General features: G+C 43.2%; 1 protein-coding gene across 7 annotated transcripts; it reads left to right on the top strand.

Annotated features, from left to right (window-relative positions):
- Positions 1-321: 321 nt before the first annotated feature.
- On the top strand, positions 322-17,002 carry LOC109900002 (casein kinase I). 7 transcript variants are annotated; one of them, XR_004211566.1, is made up of 14 exons: positions 323-744; positions 1,832-2,038; positions 2,339-2,439; positions 2,674-2,784; positions 7,118-7,266; positions 8,080-8,308; positions 9,808-9,978; positions 10,911-11,059; positions 13,125-13,311; positions 13,968-14,107; positions 14,289-14,352; positions 15,264-15,627; positions 15,815-15,883; positions 16,045-17,002. XR_004211566.1 is itself a non-coding variant. In XM_031835320.1 (12 exons), the coding sequence occupies exons 3-11, from the start codon at positions 2,364-2,366 to the stop codon at positions 14,319-14,321; spliced, it is 1,245 nt and encodes a 414-aa protein (XP_031691180.1). In that variant the 5' UTR covers positions 322-744; positions 1,832-2,038; positions 2,339-2,363; the 3' UTR covers positions 14,322-14,352; positions 15,815-17,002. The 7 variants fall into 7 exon arrangements, 4 of the variants coding, with proteins under 4 accessions (XP_031691180.1, XP_031691178.1, XP_031691177.1 ...); XR_004211567.1 differs by lacking the exon at positions 15,264-15,627 and having other exon boundaries at positions 322-744; XR_004211565.1 differs by having other exon boundaries at positions 15,264-15,883.
- The last annotated feature ends 114 nt before the right edge of the window (positions 17,003-17,116 follow it).

The following is a 17,116-nucleotide window of genomic DNA, read 5'->3' as shown; positions in this document are numbered from 1 at the left end:
GCACTGTTGTCCTAGACTGAACATCAAGTAAACCTTTACCATGAGCAGTCTATTGGCTTGCATAATTAATTAACTGTGAACACCATGCACAGACGAACTAGAACGCTTTCAGTAGAATGAGCAGCCTTGGACCGTGCACAAGCTCACGACATTCACAACAGGGCTGCAGTTGAGCCAGTAACATAAAGTTACCTGGTTTGAATCCCGAGCCAACTAGGTGAAACATTTGTCGATGTGCCCTTCAGCAAGGCACTTAACCCTAATTGCTCCTGTAAGATAAGAGCGTCTGCTAAATTACTCAAATGTGCAGGTGACAGCTGCGTGATGCGCGGTGTCTTTAAGGCAATCCGGGCATTTTCTTATGGTTTGTGCTGAATGACATCATTGATATTGTCAATGGTGTAATAACAGGCGAGCGAGAGGGGGATAGCTGGATTTCTGAGTTTACACCAAAATGTCTGTAATTCGCAGTGCAGACTAGACCAGACTATACCGCGGGACGTTGACATCTGGGTCAGGAAGGTGAGGAATGGTTTGTAAAGCTCCGCAGTCGTCCTTCTCTGTCCATGGTGCTGTTTGAATGATAACGTCCTGATCAGCACCTCGGTGGAAGGAAGGCAGCAGTCCCTGAAGAGCTTGATCAAACGGATGAGGAGGGGAGGAATGGCACGGGTCCACTGCTAAATCTGGGAATTCTGATTGGGGTTTGTACAGGGACCTAAACAGGCGAGTCAGAATCAGAAGGTAGGTTAATAGTTTTTCTCGACCGAGGTTTTCCCAAGCCAAGGGTGCGGCTTTGTGCAAATTTTGACAAACAACCTCAATGCTAATGTTTCTAATGTAGCCCGAATTTTATGAATTAGACTTTTTGGATAGGTTTCATCTAGCTTCCCAGGTCTGGTTTACTCTGTTAGATCTGCAGTAAATTACGTTGTTGCCTCTGGCATCTTGCTACGGAGCAGCGCTTCAACCTTGCAACAACAATGGGGCTACATTTTGTAATAGGCTTGTAGGCTAGGCTACTTACCGTTGACTGACTTGTGCATTCATGAACAAGAGTTTGACCTTAAATTAAGTTGGTTTTACAGTGTAAAATGATCATGGTAAGATTCTAAGGGATTGCGTGTAGATTCTACAGATGTAGGATCTTAATTTGATCACACTGTTGCAGGAAATTCAGAACTTATAGTATATTTAAGGTTTAAAAAGGCTTCTGAAGTTTGACATTTCAGAGTTGATTTCCCTTTACGAAAAATACACCAACCCCTACGAACATGTCCGTTAATTATAATACATATGATAATTCACCTTTACAGGATTATTTTCCTGCTATCGGCTCAAATTCAAATCCAACGTTTGTGTCATCTATCATTACCTTGCTTCATCTTCTATCGATGTTAGGATTAATCTCATCCACCACCATTATGTATGACTGTGGAATAGTAGAGTAGAATACAATGGAACTATATTAGTTAATCTATTGATCTGTTTAGTGTTCATCTGTGACAAATCACAACCTTTACAAATAAGACACCAGCGGGGCATCTTGAGTGCCCGCTGGTCAGTGTGCCTTCGCTATGTATGCATTTAAACACCACCACAGCCATTTTCCATAGTAAACTTCTCCCTGTATTGTGATGGAAGAAAATGTATTTCACTTAGTTTCTTTGGGGACTCTGAGATTATTAGGCTATGCTAATTGTTTGTGTATATACTGGTTTCCTTTGAGGTGAGATGGCTTGTTCATAGTGCTGAATTAATGAAGTCACATTCACACTGAGTTTTCTCCTGCATTTGCCCTCTCCCAACTCATGATCCTTCAAATCCATAGGTAAATCACCCAACTCATGATCCTTCAAATCCATAGGTAAATCACCCAACTCATGATCCTTCAAATCCATAGGTAAATCACCCAACTCATGATCCTTCAAATCCATAGGTAAATCACCCAACTCATGATCCTTCAAATCCATAGGTAAATCACCCAACTCATGATCCTTCAAATCCATAGGTAAATCACCCAACTTTCTTCTAAGAAGTAAGACACTTTTTTTTTAAATCAACATTTTAACCACACTTTTTTTTTCACTCCACTATTTTGGCTTAAATAATGTTTTCTCCTTTTTCCATGCCTGACTCTGTCTTCATTTTGGGCCTTCTCTTGTCCCAGCTCTCATTTTGTAACCAATTCTCCCTTTTGTAACATCTTATTTGAGTTGGAGCCCTTTGAGATTGTGGTGGAACTGGGCTGCGTCACATTTTCCTTCTGCTATATCGATCTACAGTTTGATTGACAGTTTGACAGTTTGTGTGTCCTCCTGTATGTCTGCCCCCTCAGTGAATTGTGAAGACAAGCAGGAACCATGGAGCTGAGAGTGGGAAACAAGTACCGCCTCGGCAGGAAGATAGGAAGTGGCTCTTTTGGAGACATTTACCTGGGTAAGACCTTCATTTTAATGGAGCTCTAACACAACTTTTCTCACAGACCTCTTAATTAACATACTCCAGGATGGACTGCCTTCCATACAAACGTTAAATTCTGTCCCAACACATTTCATCATTGAACACATCAAAGCTGGGCATAAAAATAAAATATTGTGTCAGAGTAGGCCATGGTGATTGCATCATCAAAAAGGTGGTCATGGTATGTGTCACTTTCTGTGTCTCTGTCAGGTGTTAACATTGCCACGGGTGAGGAGGTGGCCATTAAGCTGGAATGTGTGAAGACCAAACACCCACAACTCCACATCGAGAGCAAATTCTACAAGATGATGCAGGGAGGAGGTGAGAGACGATTAGGACAAGAGGGTGTGGTCAGGGGTGGGGGGTGACTGTGTTGGGGAAATCATAACCTGAAGACTTGTGTTGGTTTTTCAAGCTAATGCCTAGGCTTTAGCTTAGAGGGCTAACTCCATTTTGTGATACGTAGGACTTGGGATCAAACCCCGGTCAGTCACATTAGCTTATACAGTGCATTTGGGAAGTATTCAGACCCCTTGACTTTTTCCTCATTTTGTTACGTTACAGCCTTGTTCTAAAATGGATTAAATACATGTTTTCCGTCATCAATCTACACATAATACCTCACAATGACAAAGCGAAAACAGGTTTTTAGGAAATGTTGCTAATTTATTTCAAATAAAAAACTGAAATACCTTGTTTGCATAAGCATTCAGACCCTTTGCTATGAGACTCGAAATTGAGCTCAGGCGCATTCTGTTTCCATTGATCATCCTTGAGATGTTTCTACAACCTGATTGGAGTCCACCTGTGGTAAATTCAATTGATTGGACATGATTTGGAAAGGCACACACCTGTCTACATAAGTCCCACAGTTGACAGTGCATATCAGGAAAGAAAACAATCAGATCTGGGGAAGGATACCAAACATTTCTGCAGCATTGAAGGTCCCCAAGAACACAGTGGCCTCCATCATTTTTAAATGTAAGAAGTTTGGAACCACCAAGACTCTTCCTAGAGCTGGCTGCCCGGCCAAACTGAGCAATCGGGATGGAAGGGCCTTGGTCAGGGAGGTGACCAAGAACTCGATTGTCACTCTGACAGAGCTCCATAATTCCTCTGTGGAGATGGTAGCACCTTCCAGAAGGACAACCATCTCTGTAGCACTCCACCAATCAGGCCTTTATGGTAGCGTGGGCAGACGGAAGCCACACCTCAGTAAAAGGCACATGACAGCCTGCTTGAAGTTTGCCAAAAGGCATCTAAAGGACTCTCAGACCATGAGAAAAAAGATTATCTGGTCTGATGAAACCAAGATTGAACTCTTTGGCCTGAATGCCAAGCATCATGTCTGGTGGAAACCTGGCACCATCCCTACAGAGAAGTAGGGTGGCGGCAGCATCATGCTGTGGGGATGTTTTTCAGCGGCAGGGACTGGGAGACTAGTCAGGGTAGAGGGAAAGATGAACGGAGCAAAGTACAGAGAGATCCTTGATGAAAACCTGCTCCAGAGCACTCAAGACCTCAGACAGGGGGGAAGGTTCACCTTCCAACAGGACAATGACCTTAAGCACACAGCCAAGACAACACAGGAGTGGCTTCCTGACAAGTCTCTGAATGTCCTTGAGTGGCCCAGCCAGATCCCGGACTTGAACCCAATCGATAAACTCTGGAGAGACCTGAAAATAGCTGTGCACGACGCCCCCCATCCAATCTGACGGAGCTTGAAAGGATCTACAGAGAAGAATGGTAGAAACTCCCCAAATACAGGTGTGCCAAGCTTGTAGTGTCATACCCCCAAAAAACATGTAATCGCTGCCAAAGGTGCTTCAACAAAGTACTGAGTAAAAGGTCTGAAATACTTAGTCGAAGTCGGAAGTTTACATACACAGCCAAATGCATTTAAACTCAGTTTTTCACAATTCCTGACATTTAATCCGAGTAAAAATTCCCTGTCTTAGGTCAGTTAGAATCACCACTTTATTTTAAGAATGTGAAATGTCAGAATAATAGTAGAGTGATTTATTTCAGCTTTTCTTTTCTTTCATCACATTCCAAGTGGGTCAGAAGTTTAAATACACTCAATTAGTATTTGGTAGCTTTGCCTTTTAAATTGTTTAACTTGCGTCAAACGTGTCGGGTAGCCCATTCCTCCTGACAGAGCTGGTGTAACTGAGTCAGGTTTGTAGGCCTCCTTGCACGCACACGCTTTTTCAGTTCTGCCCACACATTTTCTATAGGAATGAGGACTGGGCTTTGTGATGGCCACTCCAATACCTTGACTTGGTTGTCCTTAAGCCATTTTGCCACAACTTTGGAAGTATCCTTGGGGTCATTATCCATTTGGAAGACCCATTTGCGACCAAGCTTTAACTTCCTGACTGATATCTTGAGATGTTGCTTCAATATATCCACATAATTTTCCTCCTCGTGATGCCATCTATTTTGTGAAGTGCACCAGTCCCTCCTGCAGCAAAGCACCCCCACAACACGATGCTGCCACCCATGGCTTCACGGTTGGGATGGTGTTCTTCGCCTTGCAAGCCTCCCCCTTTTTCCTCCAAACATAACGATGCTCATTATGGCCAAACAGGTTTCATCAGACCAGAGGACATTTCTCCAAAAAGTACAATCTTTGTCCCCATGTGCAGTTGCAAACCGTAGTCTGGCTTTTTTATGGCGGTTTTGGAGCAGTGGCTTCTTCCTTGCTAAGCGGCCTTTCAGGTTATGTCGATATAGGACTCGTTTTACTGTGGATATAGATACTTTTGTACCTGTTTCCCCCAGCATCTTCACAAGGTCCTGTGATGTTGTTTTTGGATTGATTTGCACTTTTCGCACCAAAGTACATTCATCTCTAGGAAACAGAACCCGTCTCCTTCCTGAGCGGTATGGCGGCTATGTGGTCCCATGGTGTCTATACTTGCGTAGTATTGTTTGTATAGATGAACTTGGTACCTTCAGGTGTTTGGAAATTGCTCCCAAGGAGGAACCAGACTTGTGGAGGTCTACAATTTTATTTCTGAGGTCTTGGCTGATTTCTTTTGATTTTCCCATGATGTCAAGCAAAGAGGCACTGAGTTTGAAGGCAGCCCTTGAAATACATCCACAGGTACACCTCCAATTGACTCAAATGATGTCAATTAGCCTATCAGAAGCTTCTAAAGCCATGACATTTTCTGGAATTTTCCAAGCTGTTTAAAGGCACAGTCAACTTAGTGTATGTAAACTTGTGATACAGTGAAATAATCTGTCTAAACAATTGTTGGAAAAATGACTTGTGCCATGCACAAAGTAGGTGTCCTAACCGACTTGCCAAAACTATAATTTGTTAACAAGACATTTGTGGAGTGGTTGAAAAACGAGTTTTAATGACTCCAACCTACAGTGAGGGAAAAAAGTATTTGATCCCCTGCTGATTTTGTACGTTTGCCCACTGACAAAGAAATGATCAGTCTATCATTTTAATGGTAGGTTTATTTGAACAGTGAGAGACAGAATAACAACGAAAATCCAGGAGAACGCATGTCAAAAATGTTATAAATTGATTTGCAGTTTAATGAGGGAAGTAAGTATATGACCCCTTCTCAATCAGAAAGATTTCTGGCTCTCAGGTGTCTTTTATACAGGTATCGAGCTGAGATTAGGAGCACACTCTTAAAGGGAGTGCTCCTAATCTCAGAACTGACATCATATTCATTAAGTACCACCGCATATGTTCAATTGATCGGATTACCAGAATATAGTTAATTTCCCCCCACCTTCTGATGTTCCCAGATTCTCTGTTAACCAAGGGTTTTGCGAATGTAACCTCAGTAGGGTAGAGAGCGGAAAAAGGGGGGAAGAGGTATTTATGACTGTCATAAACCTACCCCCCAGGCCAACGTCGTGACAATGATCCAAAACACACGGCCAAGGCAACAAAGGAGTGGCTCAAGAAGAAGCACATTAAGGTCCTGGAGTGGCCTAGCCAGTCTCCAGACCTTAATCCCATAGAAAATCTGTGGAGGCAGCTGAAGGTACAAGTTGCCAATCATCAGCCTCGGAACCTTAATCACTTGGAGAAGATCTGCAAAGAGGAGTGGGACAAAATCCCTCCTGAGATGTGTGCAAACCTGGTGGCCAACTACAACAAGCGTCTGACCTCTGTGATTGCCAACAAGGGTTTTGCCACCAAGTACTAAGTCATGTTTTGCAGAGGGGTCAAATACAGTGGGGCAAAAAAGTATTTAGTCAGCCACCAATTGTGCAAGTTCTCCCACTTAAAAAGATGAGGCCTGTAATTTTCATCATAGGTACACTTCAACTATGACAGACAAAATGAGGGGAAAAAAATCCAGAAAATCACATTGTAGGATTTTTAATGAATTTCAACGACTTCAACTGTATGCACTATTTCCCTTTAAAAATGTTTAAAAATTGCCATTATGTGGTATTGTGTGTAGTTTGAGGGGGGTAAACAATTAAATTAATTTTAGAATAAGGCTGTAACGTAACAATGTGGAAAAAGTCAAGGGGTCTGAATACTTCCCGAATGCACTGTAAATCACTCTCTCACCTTCATTCCCTACAGTGGGCATCCTTATAAATCACTCTCTCCTTCCTTTCCCTACAGTGGGCATCCTTAGAAATCACTCTCTCCTTCCTTTCCCTACAGTGGGCATCCCGTCCATAAAGTGGTGTGGAGCAGAGGGAGATTACAACGTGATGGTGATGGAGCTGCTAGGCCCCAGTCTGGAGGACCTGTTCAACTTCTGCTCCCGCAAGTTCAGCCTCAAGACTGTCCTGCTGCTGGCTGACCAAATGGTACAGCACAACTCCCCTTCCTCATCATCACATTTACATTTTAGTCATTTAGCAGACGCTCTTATCCAGAGCCACTTACAGATAGCCAGGTGGGACAACCACATCGCAGTCACAGTAAGTACATTATTTCTCAATTAAGTAGTTATCAACAAGGTTAGAGGGGAAAAGCCAAGTGTGAGTGTTAGTTCAGGAAAGGCATTTTCCTCCTCCATCTCCTCCACCTTTTTATCATATCATATGGTTTATAGGTTAATCTGTAAGATTTATTGTGATGGCATTTTCAAAGGATAGCCCTTGATTATATACACTGAGTGTACAACACATTAGGTACACATTCCTAATATTAAGTTGCATCCCCTTTTGCCCTCAGAACAGCCTCTACATGTTGATGCAATGTCTTCCAACGGTTGTGGCAAGTTGGCTGGATGTATTTTGGGTGGTTGACCCTTCTTGATACACACGGGAAACTGTTTAGCATCAAAAACCCAGCAACATTGCCGTTCTTGACCCTCTCAAACCGGTGCACCTGGTACCTACTACCATACCCCGTTCAAAAACACCTAAATCTTAAAAGAAGGCTTAAAATCCTTCTCTAACCTGACTCCTCCCCTTCATCTACACTGATTTGAAGTGGATTTAACAGGTGACATCAATAAGGGATCATAGCGTTCACCTGGATTCACCTGGTCAGTCTGTCATGGAAAGACACTCGGTGTATAACGTTAGTGGATTTAATCAAGAACTGGAACTGATGATAGTCAACATTCCCTCTCTCCTACCCTTCCCCACTTTCTCCCCTCCTCTCTTCTCCAGATCAGCCGGATTGAGTACATCCACTCTAAGAACTTCATCCACAGAGATGTGAAGCCTGACAACTTCCTGATGGGCCTGGGCAAGAAGGGCAACCTGGTATACATCATCGACTTTGGCCTGGCCAAGAAGTACCGCGACGCCCGCACACATCAGCACATCCCCTACCGCGAGAACAAGAACCTGACCGGCACCGCGCGCTACGCATCCATCAACACACACCTGGGGATAGGTTCAGTACTACTTGCAATATTGTGTGTTTGTGCTTGTGTGTTTGGCCCTTCATAGGCTGTGTGTAGTCATGGCTGGATTCTCAGAACTACTGTAGTAGGACTCTCACCAGTATTGCCCCTTCTCTCTCCTCTCTCTTCCTCCTTCCTCCCTCACTCCCCTCTTCTTTTCTCTTTTCCTTTATCCTCTATTCTCACGTCCTCTCCTCTTCCTCCTCGATTCTCCTGTCCTCTCCTGTCTCCTCTATTATCCTTTCTCTTCTATTCTCCTGTCCTCTCTTCTATTCTCCCGTCCTCTCCACTCCTCTATTCTCCTGTCCACTCCTCTTCTGCTGTCCTTTTTCTCCCGTCCTCTCCTCTATTCTCCCGTCCTCTCCACTCCTCTATTCTCCCGTCCTCTATTCTATTCTCCTGTCCTCTCCTCTCCTCTATTCTCCTGTCCTCTCCTCTATTCTCCCGTCCTCTCCTCTCCTCTATTCTCCCGTCCTCTCCTCTATTCTCCCGTCCTCTCCTCTCCTCTATTCTCCCGTCCTCTCCTCTATTCTCCTCTCCTCTATTCTCCCGTCCTCTCCTCTATTCTCCACTCCTCTATTCTCCCGTCCTCTCCTCTCCTCTATTCTCCCGTCCTCTCCTCTATTCTCCCGTCCTCTCCTCTCCTCTATTCTCCCGTCCTCTCCTCTATTCTCCTCTCCTCTATTCTCCCGTCCTCTCCTCTATTCTCCACTCCTCTATTCTCCCGTCCTCTCCTCTCCTCTATTCTCCCGTCCTCTCCTCTCCTCTATTCTCCCGTCCTCTCCTCTCCTCTATTCTCCCGTCCTCTACTCTCCTCTATTCTCCCGTCCTCTACTCTCCTCTATTCTCCCGTCCTCTACTCTCCTCTATTCTCCCGTCCTCTACTCTCCTCTATTCTCCCGTCCTCTACTCTCCTCTATTCTCCCGTCCTCTCCACTCCTCTATTCTCCCGTCCTCTCCACTCCTCTATTCTCCCGTCCTCTCCTCTATTCTCCCGTCCTCTCCTCTATTCTCCCGTCCTCTCCACTCCTCTATTCTCCCGTCCTCTCCACTCCTCTATTCTCCCGTCCTCTCCACTCCTCTATTCTCCCGTCCTCTCCACTCCTCTATTCTCCCGTCCTCTCCACTCCTCTATTCTCCCGTCCTCTCCACTCCTCTATTCTCCCGTCCTCTATTCTCCCGTCCTCTCCACTCCTCTATTCTCCCGTCCTCTATTCTCGCGTTTTCTATTCTCCCGTCCTCTATTCTCCCCTCCTCTATTCTCCCCTCCTCTATTCTCCCCTCCTCTATTCTCCCGTCCTCTATTCTCCCCTCTATTCTCCCGTCCTCTATTCTATTCTCCACTCCTCTATTCTCCCGTCCTCTCCACTCCTCTATTCTACTCTCCCGTCCTCCTGGCCGCTCCTCTCTCTTCTATTCTCCTCTACAGGCATTCATATGGTTTTGTTTGAAATAAGATCAGTATAGTGTCTCCTCTCTCCCTCTGCAGAACAGTCTCGTCGTGATGACCTGGAGTCTCTTGGTTATGTCCTGATGTACTTCAACCTGGGCTCTCTGCCCTGGCAGGGCCTCAAGGCCGCCACCAAGAGACAGAAGTACGAACGCATCAGTGAGAAAAAGATGTCCACCCCTATCGAGGTGCTCTGCAAGGGATACCCCTGTGAGTAGCTGAAGTCTCATCTCTGACACATAGGGTTTCTTTATCCTTGGTTTTTAACACTAACTATAAGTGTGTTAGTTAACTCACTTCAAGGAGTCTTTTGCTAAGCTAAATCAATAGCTGTGTTTGAATTCCCATGTTTGTGACGTAAATTGAGTATATAGTACACATATCGGTCATAGTATGGCTTCAAAAAGATTTCAGATTTGAAAATAATGACAGAAAATATTTAGCCGACGTGCGACGAGAGCAGATACAACTTCGTTGATTTAACTAATTAGAAACATTTTGAGCAATGTAATGAATTTTCAAATAAGTTACATTACATGTTATGTTGACTAACAATTTGTTAGCTACGCTATCCTAACGAACTACATAGCATATCATTACAGCAGTATGTACCAGGTATGTTAGCTACCTACTGTAGTTGGCTACTAGTACATCGAACTTGCCAGTATATTTACTTTATGCTATATAACTACCCAATGTTTATTGACTAGATAGCTTAGCTAACTAAGCCTAGCTATCTACTCCGATTTCAGAGCACTCTCGTCTGACTGCCAGAGGCTGAATGCAGAATAACTGATGAATATCCTAACGCTCAACACCGTTGAATGTGGCCGGTGTCAGTAAAAGTTTTCAAAAAAGAGCGCACTCTGGCACTCCAGATTGAATTTACAAACACACCTGATGTCTAGCTAGTCATTTGTTATGCTAACAAGCTAGCAAGAGGTTGCATCGCAACAGCATCAACTTCCGGTAGACAGGCGAAGCGCTATTACACTCAACTGAAAACATACCGGTCGTTTACAGTATACTAAAATTAACTAATAGTATGTAGTATACAGTATGTTAGTATGGGTATTTGAACACAGCTAATGTGTATTTGACCCAAGTCTTTGGTGACCCTCTGTGGCCCACTCTATCCACAGCTGAGTTCTCCACCTACCTGAACTTCTGTCGCTCTCTGCGGTTCGATGACAAGCCAGACTACTCATACTTGAGACAACTGTTCAGAAACTTGTTCCACAGACAGGGCTTCTCCTACGACTACGTCTTTGACTGGAACATGCTTAAGTTTGTGAGTACTGTATCCAGTGCGTGACTTGGGCAGGAGCTCACTGGAGTGGAGTACCGGCACCTCAAATGTTCTACTGCTTGAGCTCCTGTTCCTCTTCTAGAATATTAAATAAAAGTATTGTGGAGCTCCTGTTCCTCTTCTAGAATATTAAATAAAAGTATTGTGGAGCTCCTGCACCTAAATATAAACAGTTCCAGCACCCAAAATAAGTACCGGCACCTATTTCAGTGTAGAACTGACTGCATCCTATGAACAATTATTGCATGTCTATTAACCATTTACAGTGCCTTGCGAAAGTATTCGGCCCCCTTGAACTTTGCGACCTTTTGCCACATTTCAGGCTTCAAACATAAAGATATAAAACTGTATTTTTTGTGAAGAATCAACAACAAGTGGGACACAATCATTAAGTGGAACGACATTTATTGGATATTTCAAACTTTTTTAACAAATCAAAAACGGAAAAATTGGGCGTGCAAAATTATTCATCCCCCTTAAGTTAATACTTTGTAGCGCCACCTTTTGCTGCGATTACAGCTGTAAGTTGCTTGGGGTTATGTCTCTATCAGTTTTGCACATCGAGAGACTGAAATGTTTTCCCATTCCTCCTTGCAAAACAGCTCGAGCTCAGTGAGGTTGGATGGAGAGCATTTGTGAACAGCAGTTTTCAGTTCTTTCCACAGATTCTCGATTGGATTCAGGTCTGGACTTTGACTAGGCCATTCTAACACCTGGATATGTTTATTTTTGAACCATTCCATTGTAGATTTTGCTTTATGTTTTGGATCATTGTCTTGTTGGAAGACAAATCTCCATCCCAGTCTCAGGTCTTTTGCAGACTCCATCAGGTTTTCTTCCAGAATGGTCCTGTATTTGGCTCCATCCATCTTCCCATCAATTTTAACCATCTTCCATGTCCCTGCTGAAGAAAAGCAGGCCCAAACCATGATGCTGCCACCACCATGTTTGACAGTGGGGATAGTGTGTTCAGGGTGATGAGCTGTGTTGCTTTTACGCCAAACATAACGTTTTCCATTGTTGCCAAAAGTTTAATTTTGGTTTCATCTGACCAGAGCACCTTCTTCCACATGTTTGGTGTGTCTCCCAGGTGGCTTGTGGCAAACTTTAAACGACACTTTTTATGGATATCTTTAAGAAATGGCTTTCTTCTTGCCACTCTTCCATAAAGGCCAGATTTGTGCAATATACGACTGATTGTTGTCCTATGGACAGAGTCTCCCACCTCAGCTGTAGATCTCTGCAGTTCATCCAGAGTGATCATGGGCCTCTTGGCTGCATCTCTGATCAGTCTTCTCCTTGTATGAGCTGAAAGTTTAGAGGGACGGCCAGGTCTTGGTAGATTTGCAGTGGTCTGATACTCCTTCCATTTCAATATTATCGCTTGCACAGTGCTCCTTGGGATGTTTAAAGCTTGGGAAATCTTTTTGTATCCAAATCCGGCTTTAAACTTCTTCACAACAGTATCTCGGACCTGCCTGGTGTGTTCCTTGTTCTTCATGATGCTCTCTGCGCTTTTAACGGACCTCTGAGACTATCACAGTGCAGGTGCATTTATACGGAGACATGATTACACACAGGTGGATTGTATTTATCATCATTAGTCATTTAGGTCAACATTGGATCATTCAGAGATCCTCACTGAACTTCTGGAGAGAGTTTGCTGCACTGAAAGTAAAGGGGCTGAATAATTTTGCACGCCCAATTTTTCAGTTTTTGATTTGTTAAAAAAGTTTGAAATATCCAATAAATGTCGTTCCACTTCATGATTGTGTCCCACTTGTTGTTGATTCTTCACAAAAAAATACAGTTTTATATCTTTATGTTTGAAGCCTGAAATGTGGCAAAAGGTCGCAAAGTTCAAGGGGGCCGAATACTTTCGCAAGGCACTGTATCTATTTTGTCCTTATTTTTCATTCAATTTCCACTCATTTTAAATGCAATTACACATGAGTTCTATATTACATTAACACAGTTTATTATAAACATGATTCATTTTGAATCCCTGCCACCTTTCCTAACTTGCATGTTCATCTTTCTGCTTCAGGGGGCCAGCAGGACAGCCGAGGATGGGGAGCGGGAGAGGAGAGAGGCGGATGAGAGGATCGGGGGAGGACCTAGGGCACCCCGTGCCCTACCCCCGGGCGGCAACCCCCCTGGGGGAGTAGACAGGATCCGCAATGGCCCCAATGCAGCAGCTTCTAACCCTGCCTCCAGAGGAGTCCCACAGTCAGGTGAGTCATGAGGCAGATAGTAACCCTTCCTCCAGAGGAGTCCCACAGTCAGGTGAGTCATGAGGCAGACAGTAACCCTTCCTCCAGAGGAGTCCCAGTCAGGTGATTCATGAGGCAGACAGTAACCCTTCCTCCAGAGGAGTCCCACAGTCAGGTGAGTCATGAGGCAGACAGTAACCCTTCCTCCAGAGGAGTCCCAGTCAGGTGAGTCATGAGGCAGACAGTAGTAGAAAAAGGTCTGCATTCTTAGAATGAAGGTGAAATTACAAAGAAAAATGTTATTCCATTTGGACTAAAACATTATTTTCATTTGTACTTTAATTCTAAGAGTCTGGACCTTCTCTTTTTCTACTACTGAGTCTACTACACGTCTATGCCGCAATTACTTAGGAATACTACAGGTGTGGAAGGTTTTTTACTTCATAAAGTAGACATGAAATGACTGTGTAAACACGAGGGAGGGGAGGGTGTGTAAACTAAACCACTTACTGAATTCATGACTCCAGTTTGTAGCCCTCTAGTTCCCCATTGGTCTCTTAAACAATCTGTTGTGTTTGGACTCAGCTGAGGAAACTATGAGGAAAGTCCACGATGTGCAAGCTTTTGTTCCAGCCCAGCACTAGATTCCATTTTACCAAATGTGTGTTTGTGTGTAGGGAACCGGTCCCCGCAGGCTGTGTCCCGTGCGGAGCGAGAGAGGAAGGTGGCCATGAGGCTCCACCGCGGCGCCCCCGCTAACATCTCCTCCTCTGATCTCACCGCACAGATGGGCCAATCACGCATCCCCACATCACAGGTCAGCTACCTACCATTGTATAGCTCTCTCTCGCTCTGCTCCCCTGAACCCCACTGCTTCCCTTGCTAAAAGTGATTGAAGTTTGTCTGCCTGTGTATGTGAATGTATAGTATGTCTGTTGAATGCACTGCACCTTATACTAACCCTATGCTGTCTGTTAACCCCCTCTCCTCTTCGTCAGGTCAGCGTGCCATTTGAACACCTGGGGAAGTGAGCTGCTCCTCAGGCCCTCTGGACACTGGCAGGTAAGGACCCTCCAGACAACACTCAGTCAACTATGGACCAACTGTAACCTGTAACATCAATGCATAATTGAATATAATAGAATATAGACGGGTTGGTTGTTTAGCAACAAAACCGACTTGAGCGCAAATATGGGGCAAAACAGGCAGGGTTGGCTTAGATTGGAGACATGTCAACTATATTTAATCTCCAACGTTTATTGAAAACAAACACATTTGCATAATGAGCACTTGTTGTCTCTCAAATACATTGTTACGGTTGTTGGTTAGCTAGCTAGCAAATTTTAACGATATCAGCATAGATATCAATTCAGTCAAAACACCTCAAAACAATCTGAAACAAGTCCCCTATTATTTGCCACATAGCTAGCAACAATGACAAGAAGCTGCCATCTGACTGTTCAGAATCACAACAAAGCACGGCTTCCGGCCCCGTCAATGCGCTCATCATATTCGTGACGTTGTTAGCCAACCCGTCTATCTGTGTGTGTAATAATAATGTATATAATCGCAATATACAGTATAATATATATATATATAATTATTTTATACAGTATTATGTATTTATATTTCTAATTATTTTATACAGTATTATGTATTTATATTTCTAATTATTTTATACAGTATTATAATAATATATGCCATTGAGCAGATGCTTTTATACAAAGCAACTTAGTCATGCATGCATACACTTTATGTCTGGGTGGTCCCAGCAGGAATCGAACCCACAACACGTGGCATTGCAAGCGCCATGCTCTAGTCTACCGTCTTTTCCAGACAGCCCCACTACTCATGTTAGTGAGTCACATACACAGCTCTCAAGTTTGGATTTGCCCCTAAGTATGCTTATGCTTAATTGAATGAAATCTTTTGCAAATGTGTGTAAAAACAGTAAATATATTATCTTTTTGCAGCCATGGTAGCAGGGTATCAAATACCTACTCAATTACTTTTGAAATGGTTGGATTAAAAAACATGGGTGGGTCAACGACAATGAAGACGGATTAAAGAATGAAGACAGAGGAGAATAAAAGGAGAGGAAGTTGCAATGGATGTGAGACGGGAACGCCTGTCCAATATGACTATAGTTAACTGGGAGAAAATATGAAAAGATGAAGGATTGAGAAGTGAAAGACACTCTTGGCCTAGCCTTGCTTCCCAGGCTTGTGAGACCTTCGCCTCGGCTGGTGAATGAGTCCTGGTTCACTCTCATTATGCTGGCTATGTGATCCGTGGGACCATACACGTCTGTCAGAAGCTCAATGCCCAAAAAAAGATGTCAGTACAAAATGGACAAATTCTGATTATTCTAGCTGTTTTCATTGCTGAGGTGGTGTTGTATGGGCAAATGTGTTGGTTAAAAACACACAGTCGAAACCGTTTGTCTCACGTTGAATGTCCAATTTATGACAGCTACATTTCGAGCTAAGGTGTGTGTTTATAATAATATCTGGGAATATTACAGAGGGTCAAGTAGTCGGCAAGAAGATCTGTCAAGAGGAATTTGGGGGAAATGGAAGATATGCAGAGAGAGGTAGGAAGAGATGTGGAACAACATTGTTCAGGAATGGGGGGGGGGGGGTGAATAGTGAAAGTGTTTGAATCAGAGTTGCTTATAGAGGTGGGGTTGCATATAGTCTGTATGTGTCAATGTCTTATTGTCTTACTGTTTGTTTTTCGTACTCTTGGTTTCAGCAAGCCAAGGACCGACCGCAAGTCAGAGGAGGAAGGGGATTGTAGGAGACTTAGAGAGATGGACTGTCACCCATTTTCTCTTAACGTCTTCGCTGTTTAGGAATAATTCTGAGTAGATTTTAACCAAGTGTTAAACAAGGACATTTTGGTTCTACAACACTTCCTATTAACATTATTGACACATTTACATTGAGGTTTCACTCCTCTTTGCTGTGTGTGTATGTGCTCAAGGTATTCTATTTACATTAGTCAACAGCAGAGAGCTAATAATATCCCTTCAAATGATGGTGGACAATGTAATACAGGACCTTATCATTAAGAGGTGGAGGCTTTGCAAGAATATTGTTGAGTATTGGTCTTGGTTATTATGATAATAAGTCAACAAGCCGTATTACTCTGAAGATGTGAGAAGGAGCATGGGAGAAATGAAGAGGTTGGATTTCAAAGTTAAGCTCAATTGCTGTTATTTACATGTTTTTTTAATCTCTGTAAATATGTTTTTGTGTAAAGCCAGAATGTGCTAGGTTGTTTTAAGATGCCAATGTAGTAATAGAGATTTATTGACCTGCTGGAGGGTTTGGTTGGGTGGAGGGAGGGAGTCAGATGAAAGGTAGGCCTATGCCTGCATGGGCCAGGGCAGATCATAATAAAGATGGAATGTGGTTGTGTGGGTTCTTTACCATGCTTAGTCTTTATTACAACAATATTATGTAGAATTATTATTATTTTGTGTCCCTTTTCGTAAAGTTGTCTTGTTGCATCTCAAACTTAACAGCACAGCATCACCACATATAGTGCATAAATACATAGATATAACGATGTAAATCACGTGCTATAATACACGAATCAACACTTGCGGACACAGTTCATGGGATAGGCCTAAACTATAGTTCATACCGTTTATATTAATGGAGGGGGGGTTATATTTTGAGTCAATAAAGATATGCACAACTTATAATACTGTCTGTTTGTGTTTTTAGGTAATTATTTTGAAGTCATTTTGATCTTTCTTCATTATTATTTAAGAACTAATGTAAAATTTAACAGCCCTAGGATCAGATCTGGCCGTAAA

The sequence above is a fragment of the Oncorhynchus kisutch genome, linkage group LG11, assembly GCF_002021735.2.
Source record: "Oncorhynchus kisutch isolate 150728-3 linkage group LG11, Okis_V2, whole genome shotgun sequence".
Lineage (NCBI taxonomy): Eukaryota > Metazoa > Chordata > Actinopteri > Salmoniformes > Salmonidae > Oncorhynchus > Oncorhynchus kisutch.
The sequence above is the reverse complement of the archived record's forward strand: the minus strand, read 5'-3'. Positions and strand labels throughout refer to the sequence as shown.